The 19,220-nt window shown below is 38.5% G+C and overlaps 1 protein-coding gene across 10 annotated transcripts in view; it reads left to right on the top strand.

Annotated features, from left to right (window-relative positions):
- Nucleotides 1–19,220, top strand: part of PIKFYVE (phosphoinositide kinase, FYVE-type zinc finger containing) — a 78,537-nt gene that overhangs the window by 8,543 nt on the left and 50,774 nt on the right. For 8 of the 10 annotated variants that reach the window (XM_060106192.1, XM_060106194.1, XM_060106196.1 and 5 more), the window contains 6 exons: nucleotides 392–510; nucleotides 1,385–1,556; nucleotides 9,691–9,898; nucleotides 11,710–11,799; nucleotides 17,020–17,158; nucleotides 18,298–18,455. In XM_060106192.1, coding sequence (XP_059962175.1) covers nucleotides 392–510; nucleotides 1,385–1,556; nucleotides 9,691–9,898; nucleotides 11,710–11,799; nucleotides 17,020–17,158; nucleotides 18,298–18,455 — 886 coding nt within the window. The remainder of the gene's footprint in view (nucleotides 1–391; nucleotides 511–1,384; nucleotides 1,557–9,690; nucleotides 9,899–11,709; nucleotides 11,800–17,019; nucleotides 17,159–18,297; nucleotides 18,456–19,220) is intronic. The other 2 variants (XM_060106199.1, XM_060106201.1) reach the window with 1 other exon arrangement.

The following is a 19,220-nucleotide window of genomic DNA, read 5'->3' as shown; positions in this document are numbered from 1 at the left end:
GAGACTGGGCTAGGATAACACCCAGGGATTGCTTTTCCTTCTGTTAAATTTCTCGCAGGTATTTCTAACAGGACTGAAGGACCCAAGAAATCATTAATGAATTTTGGGCCATGTTAAGTGATGCTCCCATCCAGGCCTTAAAATCATCAGTGGTCTCAGACAGTGTTTGTCTCAGGTAGCCCTCATTTGCTTGTGAAGCAGTGTTTCACATGGTAATAAACACTTTCAACAGCCTCTTACCCTTATAAAGACTAGTTTTAACTCTCAGTCTGTGTCACTGGCTGGGAGAACGTAAGTATTGATATATGCTAAAAATAAGAGGTACTTTGCATTGATACTAGAGACAATTAAGGTAGTTTTTTTTGCTCTTTGTTTTGTAAATCTGACTCAGATACCAGAAGGAAGGCAGAACCTGCCTTTGGAGGTCATGACCCTCGTACAGCTGTTCAGCTCCGAAGCCTCAGCACAGTATTAAAACGCCTCAAGGAAATCATGGAGGGGAAGAGCCAGGTACTGTCTAGAGAATTTAGAAGATTACTTACTAAGCACTTACATGGGGACCATGCGGTACTCACTAAAAATGGTACAATGCCACTTGAAAGAAAGTTCAGTTAATACTAACTTCACCTGTGGACACCATATTTTTTACTCATAAGTTCCTAATTTTACTTTATCAATTTTTTTCATTTATGGATTGTGCTTTTTGTGTTCTGTTTAAGAAATGTTTTTCTAGCCCGGGGTAGTAAATATTCTCCCATGGTTTCTTTAAGAAGCTTTATTATTTGTGTGAAGTATATGGATCAAGATTTACTTTTCCCCCATGGATGTCCAGTTGGACCCAGTACCATTTTAAAAATTTTTTAAATTTATCTATTTATTTATTTATTGGCTGCGCCACACGGCATGCGGGATCTTAGTTCCTGGACCACGGATCGAACCCGTGCCCCCTGCAGTGGAAGCTCAGAGTCTTAACCACTGGACCACCGGGGAAGTCCCAGCACCATTTTTTTTTAAAGACCACCCTTTACTGACTACATTACAGATCTTGTCAGAAATCCATTTATATGTGTGAGGGTGAGTCCATATATGTCCAGGGCCCTCCTTTTTCTTCCACAGCTCCGTTTTTTCCTTCCACTAATACTCTGTCTAAAATTACTGTAGCTTTGGAATAAATCTTAATGGCTGACATTATACGTCCTTCAGTTTATTCTGCTTCAAGATTGTCTTGGTCATTTTGACCTTTTGCGTTCCCATATGAATTTTAGAAATAGCTTGTTAATTTCTGCAAAAGAAATTTTCTAGGATTTTGATTAGCATTGCATTTGCCATTGCATTTTAATAATCAGTAGTTTCAAGAAGCCTTCACACATTTTTATTGTTACAGGATAGTGACCTGAAGCAATACTGGATGCCAGATAGCCAGTGTAAAGAGTGCTATGACTGTAATGAGAAATTTACCACTTTTAGACGCAGACACCACTGCCGACTGTGTGGGCAGATTTTCTGCAGTCGTTGCTGCAATCAAGAAATCCCTGGAAAATTTATGGGTTATACAGGTAAATGAGCTGTATTGACAAGTTTACAATTTTTTTTTTTTTTTTTTTTCTTTTTGCGATATGCGGGCCTCTCACTGTTGTGGCCTCTCCCGTTGCGGAGCACAGGCTCCGGATGCGCAGGCCCAGCGGCCATGGCTCACGGGCCCAGCCGCTCCGCGGCATATGGGATCCTCCCAGACCGGGGCACGAACCCGCATCCCCTGCATCGGCAGGCGGACTCTCAACCACTGCGCCACCAGGGAGGCCCGACAAGTTTACAATTTTTAAAGGTCATAACAATAAAATAGTTATAATACAGGACCCATGTTAAGTCATTTTTTTATTTTGGACATCATGTCTGAGTTATGGGGTACACAAACATGAGGGAGACATGGCTTTGCTTTTAAGGACCTTATAGGCAAATAATAAAGTAGATGGGGATATTCATAAATAACGTGAGTAAAAGACAGTATATCATACATGCTACCAAAAAACCATGGGACTGTTAATGTTTTTTTTTTTTTTTTTTGATGACTGAAGGCCTCTGGCTTTTATCCTGAATATGAAGGGATGGCATTGAACTGTTTTGATCAGAGGAGTGTCACTTCCTGACTGCATAAGTGACTCATAAGTCACTTCAGTGACTTTTTTTTTTCTGCTTTATAACAAATTTAATCAGTTATACATATACATATGTTCCCATATCCCCTCCCTTTTGCGTCTCCCTCCCACCCTCCCTATCCCACCCCTCCAGGCGGTCACAAAGCACCGAGCTGATCTCCCTGTGCTATGCGGCTACTTCCCACTAGCTATCTACCTTACGTTTGGTAGTGTATATATGTCCATGCCGCTCTTTCGCTTTGTCCCAGCTTACCCTTCCCCCTCCCCATATCCTCAAGTCCATTCTCTAGTAGGTCTGTGTCTTTATTCCTGTCTTACCCCTATGTTCTTCATGACATTTTTTTTTCTTAAAATCCATATATATGTGTCAGCATACAGTATTTGTCTTTCTCTTTCTGACTTCACTCTGTATGACAGACTCTAGGTCCATCCACCTCATTACAAATAGCTCAATTTCGTTTCTTTTTATGGCTGAGTAATATTCCATTGTATATATGTGCCACATCTTCTTTATCCATTCATCCGATGATGGACACTTAGGTTGTTTCCAGCTCCGGGCTATTGTAAATAGGGCTGCTATGAACATTTTGGTACATGATTCTTTTTGAATTATGGTTTTCTCAGGGTGTATGCCCAGTAGTGGGATTGCTGGGTCATATGGTAGTTCTATTTGTAGTTTTTTAAGGAACCTCCATACCGTTCTCCATAGTGGCTGTACCAATTCACATTCCCACCAGCAGTGCAAGAGTGTTCCCTTTTTTCCACACCCTCTCCAGCATTTATTGTTTCTAGATTTTTTGATGATGGCCATTCTGACTGGTGTGAGATGATATCTCACTGTAGTTTTGATTTGCATTTCTCTAATGAGTAAAGATGTTGAGCATCCTTTCATGTGTTTGTTGGCAATCTGTATATCTTCTTTGGAGAAATGTCTATTTAGGTCTTCTGCCCATTTTTGGATTGGGTTGTTTGTTTTTTTGTTATTGAGCTGCATGAGCTGCTTATAAATTTTGGAGATTAATCCTTTGTCAGTTGCTTCATTTGCAAATATTTTCTCCCATTCTGAGGGTTGTCTTTTGGTCTTGTTTATGGTTTCCTTTGCTGTGCAAAAGCTTTGAAGTTTCATTAGGTCCCATGTGTTTATTTTTGTCCTTATTTCCATTTCTCTAGGAGGTGGGTCAAAAAGGATCTTGCTGTGATTTATGTCATAGAGTGTTCTGCCTATGTTTTCCTCTAAGAGTTTGATAGTTTCTGGCCTTACATTTAGGTCTTTAGTCCATTTTGAGCTTATTTTTGTGTATGGTGTTAGGGAGTGATCTAATCTCATACTTTTACATGTCCCTGTCCAGTTTTCCCAGCACCACTTACTGAAGAGACTGTCCTTTCTCCACTGTACATTCCTGCCTCCTTTATCAAAGATAAGGTGACCATATGTGCGTGGGTTTATCTCTGAGCTTTCTGTCCTGTTCCATTGATCTATCTTTCTGTTTTTGTGCCAGTACCATACTGTCTTGATTACTGTAGCTTTGTAGTATAGTCTGAAGTCAGGGAGCCTGATTCCTCCAGCTCCATTTTTCGTTCTCAAGATTGCTTTGGCTATTTGGGGTCTTTTGTGTTTCCATACAAATTGTGAAATTTTTTGTTCTAGTTCTATGAAAAATGCCAGTGGTAGTTTGATAGGGATTGCATTGAATCTGTAGATTGCTTTGGGTAGTAGGGTCATTTTGGCAAACGTGAGTAACAGACAGTATATCATAGATGCTACCAAAAAACCATGGGACTGTTAATGTTTTTTTTGTTGTTGTTTTTGTTTTTTTTAAATTTTTTTAAAAACTAAATTTATTTATTTATTTATTTTTGGCTGTGTTGTGTCTTCATTGCTGTGCGCAGGCTTTCTCTAGTTGCAGTGACGGGGTGCTACTGTTCGTTGCGGTGTGCAGGCTTCTCATTGTCGTGGCTTCTCTTGTTGCGGAGCACGGGCCCTAGGCACGCAGGCTTCAGTCGTTGTGTCATGTGGGCTCAGTAGTTGTGGCTTGTGGGCTCTAGAGTGCAGGCTCAGTAGTTGCGGCACACGGGCTTAGTTGCTCCGCGGCATGTGGGATCTTCCCGGGCCAGGGCTCGAACCCGTGTCCTCTGCATTGGCAGGCGGATTCTTAACCACTGCACCACCAGGTTAATGTTTATTAGACAAGTTGGTTGGAGTGATCACTAATTTATATTATTATGAGAGTTTTTATTTTACAAAATACAGATATTCCTTGAGTTATATGACACTGTGCTTTAGCAAATTGCATTTACTCATATTCTTGCCTAAATTTTAGTAATATAGAGATTTAAAATTATTTGTTGAAGCAGAAAAAAACTAACGGTGTGTGTAGTGATTAGGGAGTGGAAGTGGAAGGTGGGCAGAAGTTACCAGAAAGAGAACACTTCTTTTTTGTTAAAGTATATGTGTGTGTGTGTGTGTGTGTGTGTGTGTGTGTGTGTATAAAATTAAAAAAATATTTATTTATTTATTTTGGCTGCCCTAGGTCTTTAGTTGCAGCATGCGGGAATCTTTTAGTTGCAGCATGTGGGATCTTTAGCTATGGCATGTGAACTCTTAGTTGGGGCATGTGGGATCTAATTCCCTGACCAGGGATTGAACCCAGGCCCCCTGCATTGGGAGCATGGAGTCTTAGCCACTGAACTACCAGGGAAGTCCGAGAACACTCTTAGTATCTCTCTCATGTTATTTGTATTATGTCGATCTTTCTTTTGGCCTTACTCACTTAAAAAAAAAAAGATTTTTTTTTTTCACCTAAACTGCTTCAGAGTTCAGACCCCAGTTATCTTTCAGACCCCAGTTATCTTTCATCCAGATTATGGCTGCAGCCTTTAAAAGATTTTTTTACCTTTAGTTTTTCCCTATCTCAAATTCATTTTTCATACTCTAGTCAGTATCCTGTTAAATGCTAATTTGATCATGTCAAATTCCCTTGCGTAAAACCCTTTCAGAGTTCTCATTACCTATAGGATAAAATCCTGTCTTGTTAATATGGTTGGTGTATGGATTCCCTAGGGCTTTCTTAACAAAATACCACAAACTGAGTGGCTTAGGACAAACAGAAATTTGTTGTCTCACAGTTCTGGAGGCCAGAACTACCGTAATAGCCCTCATTCCACAGGTCAGGAACAAATGTAGGGATTTGTCATTTGCTGAGTATGTCTATTCCAGTTATATATTCTAGAACTGAGGGATAACCACAGATGGGTTCGGGGACTCACTGAACCCACTGTAAGATGGACCGAAGCTGGAACTCTGTTGATCACCTGACCTCTGTAAGCCTCTGCTCTGACTTGAAACCATAGTAACATTTTGAGCCTCTTGGAATTAGTGTTAATTCAGTGCCAAAGTCCAGTCATCTAAAAGTTTGACTATTACCTTTTTCTCAATGCACTGTCACTCTGGTGAAAGGCTGTAGGTCCTTTGGGGAAGCCTTTTAGGAAGATAAACAGTATACATTTTTTGGCAGTGTAGTGGGGTCCTTCCTCAAGGTGACCCAGCCTCCCTTCATTCAAGGAATTCTGGGTCTGTAAATGGCTTAAGTCTGAGAATGGGTTGAGGGGTCATGACTCCTTTTGATTCAAGTTTGAGTTTTGTTCACTTGATCTAGAACTCTTTTTCTTATACAAATCCAGTAAGAATTTAGAAGACTGCCCATTGACTTTTAGGAACACCATGATCAGATGTGTCATAGATCTCTGTATATGTTACACTATTCTGCTTACAGCTTTGACTCTGACGTCTGTTCTAGTAACATGCCTACCTTGTCTTTGGCGATTAAGTGCCACCACTCTGCCCCTGCCAACCTGGGATCCAGTGGTCACCAGTGCATTTAGATTTCCCAGTTCAGCACCAGCAGTTCCCACTATAATGGGTGACTGCAAAGCTCTCCAGGGATGCTGGGGCTCCCCTCACAAATTTTTTTTCTCATAGTCATGGTGAAAGGTATGTCCCCTGGATCCTTCTGGGGCAAGTGAGCAGATCTTACTTGGTAAATCTGCTCTTAACAGTCTCCCTAAGGTTTTGGATACCTTCCTTTATAGCATTCCAGGGTAATTCTGGCATTTCAACTTCATTTAGTATAGGACACTTTTGGTCCATGTTTTAGCCAACCAACCAATTAACCAGACTGTTAGAGCCCCTTTGAACACCTTGAGCTATAACATTAAATCCAGAATCTCTGCTTAGTGGGTCCATATCAGTAGATCCAGTTTGATCTGACTTTATGTTCTTTCCAGTATTATTCTATACCCTTGGTAGCCATTCCCACACGTATTCCCTGGGTTTCTTTTTGTCTAAATTGGAAAAATCATGTAGTTCTTTTGGAGTGTAGTGTACTTCCTCATGGGTCACACTTTATAACTCTCCTTTCAGGGGACCTGAGTCTTATTATAGGCCTAGAAGCAAAGAGGGTAGTGGGAGTGGGTCCTGAGGAGAATAAGCAGGGTCTTGCAAGGCAGCTAACTCATGGGAGGCTGTTGTGAATTTCTCAGGCAAAGCAGGGTTAATCTCAGACAGGGTGGAAATGCTACTTCTACTCGCAAAGAAGACTAAGTAGAAGTTGGCAGTTCAGTGTTCCGAGCTTCCCCAAATATCCCCTTCCAGTTTTCAGGATCTCATTCCTTTCTAATCAATGCGCTAACTTTAATAGACACACTGTAAGGGTAAGTGATTCAGTGTGTGTTGTGGTTCAGTTACTTGCATGATGAGACTCTTGGTTTGATTTTCAGCAATCTCAGCTCTGCAGCTGTATATGGTTTCTTTCAGGGAAGACATAGACACTTTCAGGTACATTGTACAGTTCTTGAGCTGGGAATCTGAATTCCTGATGTCATTCTTTTCCCTTTTTGTCCAGTGCAAGTAGGAGCAGCTAATCTCATACTCATTAGTTTGACAGAAATGTTCTAAGATGTGCAGTACATGGTAAATCAGGTCTTTGCCTCTTAGAAGTATTTGATTAGGAGTATACATAGGTGATACTTTACGTGACTCTGTTGCCCCATCACACCGTGGACTATCAGCATTCTCTTTACTACTGGGAATAGAGTCCTTATTGCCTTTAAATCTAATTAGAGAACCAATTCCAGAAACCCAAAAACCAATTCAGAAAATTCAACCTTAAGATTTTGTTGCTCTAGAACTTCTCTTGGTACCAAAATTTGTATTAGGGTTCTCCAGAGAAACAGAACTAATAGGGTATTTACGCCCTTCCCCACCCCCCCCCCCAGCACACACACATTTATATAGAAAGAAAGATTTATTTTAAGGAATTGGCTCAAGTGGTTAAGGGAGCTGGCAAGTCTGAAATTCTTAGGATAGGCCAGCGGGCTGGAAACTCAAGCAGAATTTCTGTCTTAAAGACTCGAAACAAAGCTTCCCTGGGGCGCAGTGGTTAAGAATCCGCCTGCCAATTCAGGGGACATGGGTTTGATCCCTGGTCCGGGAAGGTCCCACATGCCATGGAGCAACTAAGCCCGTGCGCCACAACTACTGAGCCTATGCTCTAGAGCCTGCGAGCCACAACTACTGAAGCCCGCGCGCCTAGAGCCTGTGCTCCGCAACAAGAGAAGCCACTGCAATGAGAAGCCCGCGCGCTGCAACGAAGAGTAGCCCCCTCTCGCAGCAACTAGAGAAAGCCCGCGCGCAGCAACGAAGACCCAACGCAGCCAAAAATAAATAAATAAATAAGACTTGAGACAGAATTTTTTTCTTTTTTTAAGAATCCTCAGTCTTTGATCATAAGGCCTTCAAATGATTGGATGAGATCCATCCATATTATGGAGGGTAATCTGGTTAAAGTCAACAGATGGTAAATATTAATCATATCTTAAAAAAAAAACCTTCACAGTAACAACTAGACTATTGTTGGACCAAATAATCAGTCTTGCCAAGTTGACACATAAAATTAACCATTGCAGATGGGACAATGAATTCTGGGCACAATTATGTATCCAGGCTGCGAATAAATATCTAGAATACCTAGGCACATAGAAACAGATCAATGAATGTTAAGTTATAGTGGTGTAGCAGTGCTATCTCTGTATCTGCCATGCAACTTTCTGATTATATGTGTCTCTTGTCCCCAGTGGACTGAGTTCTTTGATGGCAGGGCTGTGTCTCATCAACCTTTTTACCACATCCTTTAATTTAGGCATGCGTTCAGTAGGCCCTTGCTGGTGAGGATTCTTCAGGAAATGAAAACTTTTCTGGTCTGGGTTGGCTCCCTTTATTGATCTGATCATTTTCATTCAAAGAGCTGAACGATGAAGGGAGAGTTCCTTTACAGTGTAAGAACCAAGCCTTTGTTATGGCAACTTAAGGACCTTTCTGCAGGAAGTAGTTTCATCTCCTTACTACAGTTCTGCTTTGGTCAGCCGGTGGTAGTATGTCTTAGCATTCTCATTTATCCTGGACTGGAATTCAATTTTTTTGGGGGGGCTCTTGATTGGAGATATCGTTCTTTAGATTCATCTGTTGAATCATGGTGTTAGAAATGAGTAACACAACAAGTGATATTTAATTTTGCTTAAAATACATGCATAATTTAATAAAACTGAGTGCTATGTAATAGTTGTCTTAAAATGAAAAATAAAAGACCCTTTATTGTACTTGGTAGTAATTATGGTAAAAACACAGTACAGTTGACTTTCAGAAGTCTTTTGTTCATGTCACTTCAGTTCTCTAATGTTAATGGTAAAAAGAATTAAGGTAGAATTGTTACGTAACATGTTATTAGTAAAGTTTAATTATCTTGCCTGCTTTTTTAGTACACTAAATTGCTATAGAATCACACAAAAAATTGTTACAGAAAAAGAGGGTAGAAATGAAAACTTACATTTGGGTAGGACTGCATCCTGAAAAAAAATGCATTTAAAATTATTAAATAGCCTTATTGTTTGTCTTCCCAAGAATATTTCATTTCCACCCTTACTTTCACTATAAGAATTTCCTTTATACTTCCCCCCCTATATTTCATATTGCTTGTAAGCCAATTTTGTTAGTTTGTTTTTAAAACTGTGCCCCCTTGTGGAGGCCACTCTTCATGGCTTCATATAGATAGCTAAATAACATTTTCCTCCTTACTTGTTATTTAGGGAAAAAGTGTTACTTCTATTTGTGTTGGTTTATGTACTCAATTAAAAAAAATTTTTTTCTTGAACCTCCTGTCTCTGATAGATCCCTTACTTCACTTTAGAACCTTGAAGAATATTCTTTCAGCAGAGTTTTCTAGTACCTTGAGTCATATTTTCTTGTTATAAATATTTGAGGTAATTTGGATACCTGGATGGATTTTGCATAATGATGGTTTTTAAAATAGATAACAGAGCTAACAAAGTTACTTCACTTTTAAAAGATGTCTTTTTTGGTAGTCTTTACTTGAGGATGGTTCCTGTTATTAGATTAACTAGTAACCCAAGGGTTTAATATGTTCTGGTAAGTAATATATTAGTTATCTTTTACTTAATTTTCTTTTTTTTTTCCTCCTAGGGGACCTCCGAGCCTGTACATACTGTAGAAAAATAGCCTTAAGTTATGCTCATTCCACAGACAGTAATTCCATTGGTGAAGACTTGAACGCTCTTTCAGATTCTGCTTCCTCTGTGTCTGTACTTGATCCGAGTGAACCCCGAACACCTGTAGGGAGTAGAAAAGCCAGCCGCAACATATTTTTAGAGGATGATTTTGCCTGGCAAAGGTACTGTCACTTACATGTAATTTTATTTATATTTGATAAATACTGATAGTCTTGTGACCTAAGGGTGCTTTAAGTTAACATTTAACCTCTTTGAATTGTTTCCTGAAAATACACCTTTTTCTCCTTTTTTCTCAGCTTGCCTTAGGAAGGATCACAGAAGATGTTTATGGATAGTGATAATGTTGACTAATTAGAATGTTAGCTCCACAAGAGGAGGAGAGACTTTTTCTTGTTTGCTCTTCTACACCTGGCACCAAGAACAGTGTATGGCCTATATATGATCCTGATAATATTTGTTGAATAAACAACAGAAGTTATTTCCATTAGTAATTTCTAATGTAGCCTTCTTTGAGAAGGAGGATGCTCATAAGATTTGTGTTCATAATATTTGCAAATGAAATTAGATTTTTTCCCTTCCTGAGGAACATTTCATCTTTTTTCATATGTCTAAATATGCTACACTGTCTGGTTGTGGAGGATGTTACTCTTTCTTTACCTGGAACTGTTTGAATTAGAATCCTAGATTCATCAGTTTCTGGTTGTTTTTCGTTAGCTAAATAATTTTCTCATGCGTCATACCAAATACGGCCATGTCAGAGTGCTTGAAATTTTAACTAGCATCTTTCTGTTATTTTCTCAGTTACCTCTTAATGGAGTGAGGAATTAATAGGTAACCAATGAATTTAGACAAAAGTAAAAAATGAATGAATTATACCTACATTCAACATGTATGAATCTCGGGGATATAATGTGGAGGAGAAAAGAAAGTCACATATGATATAGCCAGTGATTATTTATAGAAAGTTCAAAAATATACAAATGAATACACTATCTAGGGATACAAACATGGTAAACTTATAAAGAAAAGGAGGAGAATGATAAATATAAAATTTACAACAGTAGTTTCATTGAGGGCAGGGAAGGGAATGGGATTGGGTCAGGGGAACAAGCACTTCAAAGTCGGTGGTAATGTTCTTTTTCTTAAATTGCTCCATGGGTGCATTGGTGTTTGTGGCATCATGATTCTTTATACCTTACATATATTTTATAAGTTTTAAAGATTGACTCTGCATTTAATGAACAAGAAAGAAAGGAGAGGGATTCTTCATTTCTTACTTCAGTAAGCAATGCCATGTGGATGCCTGGCCCTGTTGTGTGAGCCCAGAATTGGCAAGAGTGATTTAATAAAACAAACCAGGGTTGAAAGCTTCCTGGGAGATGCCGGATAGATGTCAAAGGCAGAATAACTTTAGGTTCTGTGCTAATAGTTTAATGTTCATTCTCTTTTAGCCATCATTTCTCTGTGGTAGGCACTACTTTCTCCTTTTGACAGATGTGGGTGCTGAAGTTCAGCGAGATTAAGTAACGTGCCCAGGGTCACACAACTAGTAAGAGGTAGAGCCTGCACTTAGACCTAGGTTTGTGTGACTGCAGTGCCATTCCACCTAGTTATGGGGACTGAGAATAAAATATTTGAACTCAGGATTCCGGCCCCCGTCAGAGCACTTCAATTTTGTATATGTGATGTGAGAAGGAGTTCTACAAGTCACTCATCCAGCCAATTTTATTATTTTATTGACACCCATTATACTTAATAAACTCTCTTTATTGCTCGCTCTTTTGGTATTTGATATCCTTAAGACAAAACCCATCCTATTTCCACTTCAACTAAAAGAAGAAAAACAAAAATGACCCATAAGCTCATTATTGCAGAAAAACAACCTGCTTTTAAATGTTAAAGCATTTTATTGAAATTGGATTTGCCTATAACTCTCTTAAATCATCTCAGTATTTTCTTATTTTCTTTATAGTTTGATTCATCCAGACTCCTCAAATACTGCTCTTTCAACAAGACTTGTATCTGTTCAAGAGGACGCTGGGAAATCTCCTGCTCGAAATAGGTAAACTGCCAAATGAAAACACTGTTCTGTGTCTGGTTTTTCTTTTTTTTTTCTTTTTTAAAATTTATTTATTTATTTATTTATTTTTGGCTGCATTGGGTCTTCATTGCTGCGTGCAGGCTTTCTCTAGTTGCGGCGAGCGGGGGCTACTTTTCGTTGCAGTGTACGGGCTTCTCATTGTGGTGGTTTCTCTTGTCGCGGAGCCGGGGCTCTAGGCACGTGGGCTTCAGTGATTGTGGCTCGCGGACTCTGGAGCACAGGCTCAGTAGTTGTGGCGCACGGGCTTAGCTGCACCGCGGCATGTGGGATCCTCCCGGACCAGCGCTCGAACCCGTGTCTCCTGCTTTGGCAGGTGGGTTCCCAACCACTGTGCCACCAAGGAAGTCCCTGGTTTTTCTTTTTTATAGTAATGAGTAGAACAGACATAAAATGGAGGGGATCGATTGTTACACACTTTCTTAGCTCTAAAAGCTGAGCTAAACTATCGTTTCCTTTTTGCTAGTTAGCTGTCACTTGCATTCTCTCAGTGGCCGTTTTCTACTATTCTCTATTGGCTTCAGAACTTGGAACCTTCTTCACGTTTAACAGGTGACCTTTCTTTCAGTTACACAGCAAAGAGGGGAGATAACACGAGGATGTCCTCAACTCTTAACATCACTTACCAACTTGATCACAGTTGCAGCTCATCCTTCTTCTCTTCACTTCTGGTTCTCCACTTGTGTTCTGGTTCTCATCCCTTACTAGTTTTTATTAGTTACGCTATTCGTGTTCCTTATCTTTCACTTCTCTCTGCTGACTCCTTACTGTCTGCATTTAAACAAACTCATGTCTTACCTATTAAAAACAAACAAACAAACAAAACCCCTCCTTTGTGTTTTACCTCTAGTTATCTGTAGTCTCAATTTATTTTCTTAGCCAAATTCCTTGAAGTGATAGCCCATAACTGTTCTATACCTGCACACTTCCTTCTCCTTTTCAACTTAATAGAGTGTTACTAACATCTACACCTCCCTGCCAAAAATACTGTCATTACAAAATCAATTGGTAAGTGGTTATAAACCTGAAGAACTAGATATCTGACTCACCATGGTTTAACATACTTTCAATTTATTCTTTCAACAAGTAATTAATAAGTACCTATGAACTAGGTGCTTGTATAACAGTGAATCAAATAAACAAAAATTTAAAGCATATGAAAGCATAAGGAATAGGGGAGGAGGTTGGAATTTTGGTGGTTTTTTTTTAGATTTTTTTTGATGTGGACCATTTTTAAAGTCTTTGAATTTGTTACAATATTGCTTCTGTTTTATGTTTCGGATTTTTGGTGGCGAGGTGTGTGGGATCTTAGCTCCTCAACCAGGGGTCAACCCCCCCTTTCCCTGCCCGCCCCACCCCCCGCCCCGGCATTGGAAGGTGACATCTTAACCATTGGACCACCAGGGAAGTCCCAAGGTTGGAATTTTGAATAGTGTGGTCAGTGAAGACCTCACAGAGATGGTGATGTTTAAGCAAAGACTTGAGGAAGTGAGGGAGTAAGCCATGTGGAAATTTTGTAGAAGAATTTACCAAACAAACGGGGAATCACTAATTCCTGAGAGGGAACATGCCTGGCAGGGAATAACAGAGTCCTGTGTGCCAGGAGTAGAACCTTCTCACAATTCATTGTAAGGACTTTGTCATTTAATGAGTGAGATGGGAAGCCGTTGGCAAGTTTCATTTTTTACTTATTTTGAAAATATTTTATACTTGCAAAAAAGTTGCAAGTAATAGAGTTAAATAAGTTTTCATATATTCTTCATTAAGGTTCACTAATTTACATTTTGCCCATTTGCTTTGTTACTTTTTTTTTCTAGACTATTTGAGAGTAAGTTGCAGACATCATCATCCTTTACTTAAAAAAAAATTTATAAACGTCACTTTGTAGAGCAGTTTTAGGTTCACAACAGGATTGACCGGAAAGTACAGAGAGTTCCCATATCCCCTTGCTCCCCACAGCCTACCTCACTATAACCATCTCACACTAGAGAGGCATGTTGTTAACGCTGACGAACCTACAATGACACAGCATTATCACCCAAGTCTGTAGCTTACATTAGGGTTCACTCTTGGTGTTGTACGTTTTGTGGGTTTAAACAAATATATAATGACATATATTCACCATTATAGGAAAGTACAGAATAGTTTCAGTGTTTTAAAAATCCTCTGTGCTCCGCTTATTGATCCCTCCCTCCCTGCCTCAACCCATGGCAACCACTGATCTTTTTACTGTCTTCATAGTTTTGCCTTTTCCAGAATGTTATATAGTTGGAGTCATACAGTATATAATCTTATCAGGTTGATTCCTTTCACTTAGTAATGTGCATTTTAGTTTCTTTCTTGTGTTTTTATGGCTCGATAACTCATTTCTTATTAGCATTGAAGAATATTCCATTGTCTGGAAGTACCACAGTTATATTTATCCACTCACCTACCGAGATATCAAATAGTTGGATGTATACATCTAGAGTTCAGGAGAGAGGTACAAGTCGGAGATATAAACTTGGGTGTTGTTATCATGTGGATGGTATTTAAAACCATGAACCTGTGTGGAGATCATCAAAAGAGTGAGTGTGGAAAGTGAGGAAGAAAGGACCAGAGACTGAGACTGGGGAAATGAAGAGAAACCAGAAAAGGAGACTGAGAAGGAGAGACTAGTGATAAGGTGAAAGGGAGTCAGGAGAGTGTGTTGTCTTAGTAGCCAAGTGAAGAAAGTATTGTATTTCAGGGAAGAGGGAGTTATCCTGCTGATACATCAGATGAGATGAGGAGTAAAAACTGATTATGGGATTTAACAATAACATTGGTATAGGCAATTTCAGTGGGTTGTTTGGGGTTCTGGCGAGAGTGGAAGAATTGGAGACGAGTTTTGTTATACTGAAGCAGGGGAATGCACTAGAAGAATGTGAAGTCAAGGCAGTTTTTTAAAAGATGGGACAAATTCCAAGATTCCTGTTGGCACATATACAAATGTAGAGATAGCTGTGCTAGTTTACAGTATATCTCTATGTGTTTTGAATTAGTGCTAATATTGATATATGTCTTTAGGAAAGATGTAATTTAGTCAGTGAGTACTGTCTCTAAATAAAATTTTAGCTAGTATTCTTACCACTAAGCTACTTATTTGAATATTTGACAACAAAATTGACTAATTTTCTTTTACTTTCGTTGCCACTATATCAGAATATGTGTAGGGATGATGGACTTTTAGAGAAGAAGAATGCATGGATAAAGCACATATTGGACAAGAGACTTTAATTGGTTGAATAAGACATAGTGGCAACTTTTCACTAAAAGAATATGCCAAGTCATGAAGAAGAAAAAAAAAGAGGAAAGAAACCCCATGAAGAACTGATTATTTAAAAAATCTTGTTTATAGACTATATTTATTTGATATCAGGGTTTCTTATTAAGAATGATTTTTTGCCTAAACCTGTTACAGACCTGTGAATAATTTCTTAAATTATTTTATGAGTATCTTTATGCTAAGAGAACATTCAATTGAGACCTGGTTTGAATGGCAGTCCTGTTATTTATTAGCTGAGTTAGACAAATTCCTTAATCTCTGACGCTTGATTTCTTTATCTGTAGAATGGATCTAGTTGTACCTATTCAATAGGATTCTGTGAGACCAAATGAGGGAAAATACATCCTGAGAGGGACTTGAACACATTGTAGATGCTTCTGCCTTTTATCCTTTATATAGAAGCTAAAATTGGGTTTCATTTTTTCTGTGTAGAAGCTAACTAAATTTCTAGTTAAAATTTATAAGTAAAAGCTTGCTTGCTGCTATTGATATTTCATTTGCAAGTCACTTAGCTGGTAACTTATTGATATTACACTTACCTAATGACTGACTGTAAACTTTAGAAGTACAATTTTTTCCTGTGTTAAAAAAAAAAAGGATATTTTGTAAGTACTTATATACCAAGAGAGGAAATAAATTTTCACTACCTTTTCTATTGATCAAATTCAAAATATAATAATAATTGAGGACAATATTTTTAACATAGGTCTACTAATGAGAAGAAAGGAATTCTTTTTCGTGGGATGATTTTGCTGAGTTGGGGTTCAAAATTAGTGTGTTTCTTGTCATCAGAATATTATAGATGTTCGACTAAAAAAAAACTCATTAGTTCAGTGGTTATGCAAAAACTTTTTGGATTGTGGGCCATAATTTCCCATGCCTGATCTGAAAGATTTTTTCTGCATTTAGACTGATGCTTTGTATTCGTCAATTAAAAAAAAGAAAACACCCTAATTTTCAGCATTTTAAGAAGAGTTTGTATTTATTTCCTTTGAGATATTACTGCTGTATGAACTACATCTATAATTTTTTTCCTGTAGTCTTTTCATAATGACTTTTTTAAAAGCATCTTTATTGGGATATAATTGCTTTACAATGGTGTGTTAGTTTCTACTTTATAACAAAGTGCATCAGCTGTACATATACATATATCCCCATGTCTCCTCCCTCTTGCGTCTCCCTCCCACCCTCCTTATCCCACCCCTCTAGGTGGTCACAAAGCACTGAGCTGATCTCCCTGTGCTATGCAGCTCCTTCCCACTAGCTATCTATTTACATTTGGTAGTGTATATATGTCCATGCCACTCTCTCCCTTTGTCCCAGCTTACCCTTCCCCCTCCTCGTGTCCTCAAGTCCATCCTCTATGTCTGTGTCTTTATTCCTGTCCTGCCCCTAGGTTCTTCAGAACCTTTTTTTTTTTTTTAAGATTCCATATATATGTGTTAGCATACGGTATTTGTTTTTCTCTTTCTGACTTACTTCACTCCGTATGACAGACTCTAGGTCCATCCACCTCACTACAAATAACTCAATTTCGTTTCTTTTTATGGCTGAGTAATATTCCATTGTATATATGTGTCACATCTTTATCCATTCATCTGTCGATGGACACTTAGGTCCATAATGACTTTCTTTTAAACTTAATTTGAAGTAATTACAGACTAACATAGAAGTTGGAAATAATAGTGCAGAGAATTTCTGGATACTCTTGTCCCAGCTTCCCCAATGATAGTATCATACATAACCATCATAACTACTTTTAAAAGTGCCCTTAACATTGGCAAGTAACCATTTATTTAAAAATGAACTTTCATTGTAATCCTGTTTATTTATGAAGAACTTACAACTGTGTTTTCACTTTCTGTTTTTATTTCCAGATCAGCCAGCATTACTAATCTGTCACTGGATCGATCTGGGTCTCCCATGGTACCATCATATGAGACATCTGTCAGTCCCCAGGCTAACCGAACATATGTTAGGACAGAGACCACTGAGGATGAACGCAAAATTCTTCTGGTACCGGTCTAGTATCTTTGACCCATTGCAACTTTTGAGTATAGAGAATGTTTATCTCACTAATTTTTTTTAAAAGACAAATACAAATGAAATAGCCAGTCATCATATAAATTAAACAGAGGAAATAATTTGATTAAGTTTTTATTAGGATGACCTGAAATTGGTCAAGCACTCCGTGCTCATATGCTACATTAATATTTCCTTGACTGCTTTCATCTGGCAAAATCAGAATTCAGATGCCTACATAATACTAGAGCTTAACTTTGAGTTAGGTCCCAGATCGCTGTTTAAACTTTGGAACATGTTTCTTATACACATGGAATACTTTTCATACATTTAATATTATATGTTTAAGTAGGTAGTAATCAGTTGTTTATTGAATTTATCTTTGTAAAATACTGTGTTCAATCATAAGAGTGACTCAAAGAAATGGAAGATATGGCTTCTGTCCTCAGGTTTATAATTCAGAAGGTATAGAGATGAGAATAAGCATGGCATTTTTTGTGGACTGAAGTGAGGTCTGTTAATTGGGAGATGTTGGGAGGGATATTTAGTTCAATTCTGTGGGCAATGAGAATGGAAAGTTATTTGGGGCTACTTGGTGGAAGGTGGTGAATTCAGTTTCTATAAGTTTTAGATTTGAACCTGTAGGTGCTGAACAGTGTTGAGGTTTTTTTGAGCAGGGAGTAGTTCCCTGATGGCCTTTCTCTAGGAAATTCACCTGGCAGTTGGGTAAATGTGAGAATGGTAAGAATCTGGTGGGATAAAAGCTACAGCAAGTTACTTTAGATTAATGTGATTCACTGTTCCCGCCTTCTCTTTTGTTCTGTCTCCAAAGAGTGGTGTGACATTCTGTGTTTAGATAATCAGGAGACTTGATAGTATGTGCCATTGACTGAAAAAAAATTATTTGGGATAGTTTTTTTTTCTCAAGAGAAAAAGTTGTGTTTGCAATTAGATGAGCTGAGTTCAAGCTGTTCCCCATGCATGTGTCATTTCTATTAAATCATGTAACTTAGCTATGACAAAAAAATCTGAATTGAGTTTCCTTTTATGCATCTAAAAATCACAAGAAGCAGTCTGAAAAGGTATATAGCATCCTTCTCAGGAGTAATTACTTCCTCATAATGTGATTTCAGGACAGTGTTCAGTTAAAAGACCTGTGGAAAAAAATCTGCCATCACAGTAGCGGAATGGAATTTCAGGATCACCGCTACTGGCTGAGAACTCATCCCAACTGCATTGTAGGAAAGGAGTTAGTCAACTGGTTAATCCGAAATGGACACATTACTACGAGGTAATGGAGCTTAAGAAAGACTTTTTGATATTATTTATGAATTTATTTTTAATGACATATGTAGATATAAAGGGAGCAAATTTCTTTGTGAGTGGGATGCTGCTTGTTTTCTGCATTTGGTGTTTGGGGTGCTAATTCTCAACCCTCCTCCCTTCTGAGTTGTAATGAGTAGAGAATAGATGCGAGGAGCCAAATGGGGTCACAGTTCACCTTATTTATGAAAAGCAGAAATGTGCAGTTAATTCCCAAAGCCCAGAGCTCTCTAGTTAAGCCGGATTGGAGAATGCAGCTAGATCCTAAGGCCACAGTAGATTCTCCAACTACTGCTCCCTAATCTGAACTTTCAACCTGTCTTGAGAATTGGGTCCATTAACCACACCTGGAGTGTCCTAGCCTGCCTCACAAATCATTTGTGAGAAAGAGACAGACAGGTCTTGTTGCCTTTCAGGGTAATGCATCACCTGGCTTTTCTGCTTGCTTAGAAGAAACAAGTATGTAGGAAGAGAAGAAACAGCTGTAAGCAGTGAAGCCCTGGGTTCCAGTTTGGGTTGTATCTCTTTCTAGTTTTGTGCCCTTCGTCAAGTTATTCAATCTCTTAGAGACTTGACCTCTCAGCTCTAATATGAGGACAATATGTGATCCTATGAAGAAGCTGTGAGAATGAAATAATATGGGCTAATGTGTTTGGTACATTGCCATATAAATGTAACGTGTTAATAAGTGTCTATTTCATGTATATATATAGATATACATTTTATATCTATA

Source organism: Mesoplodon densirostris, chromosome 8, assembly GCF_025265405.1.
Source record: "Mesoplodon densirostris isolate mMesDen1 chromosome 8, mMesDen1 primary haplotype, whole genome shotgun sequence".
In the NCBI taxonomy this organism is placed as follows: Eukaryota; Metazoa; Chordata; class Mammalia; order Artiodactyla; family Ziphiidae; genus Mesoplodon; species Mesoplodon densirostris.
This window is presented reverse-complemented; position numbering and strand designations above follow the sequence as displayed.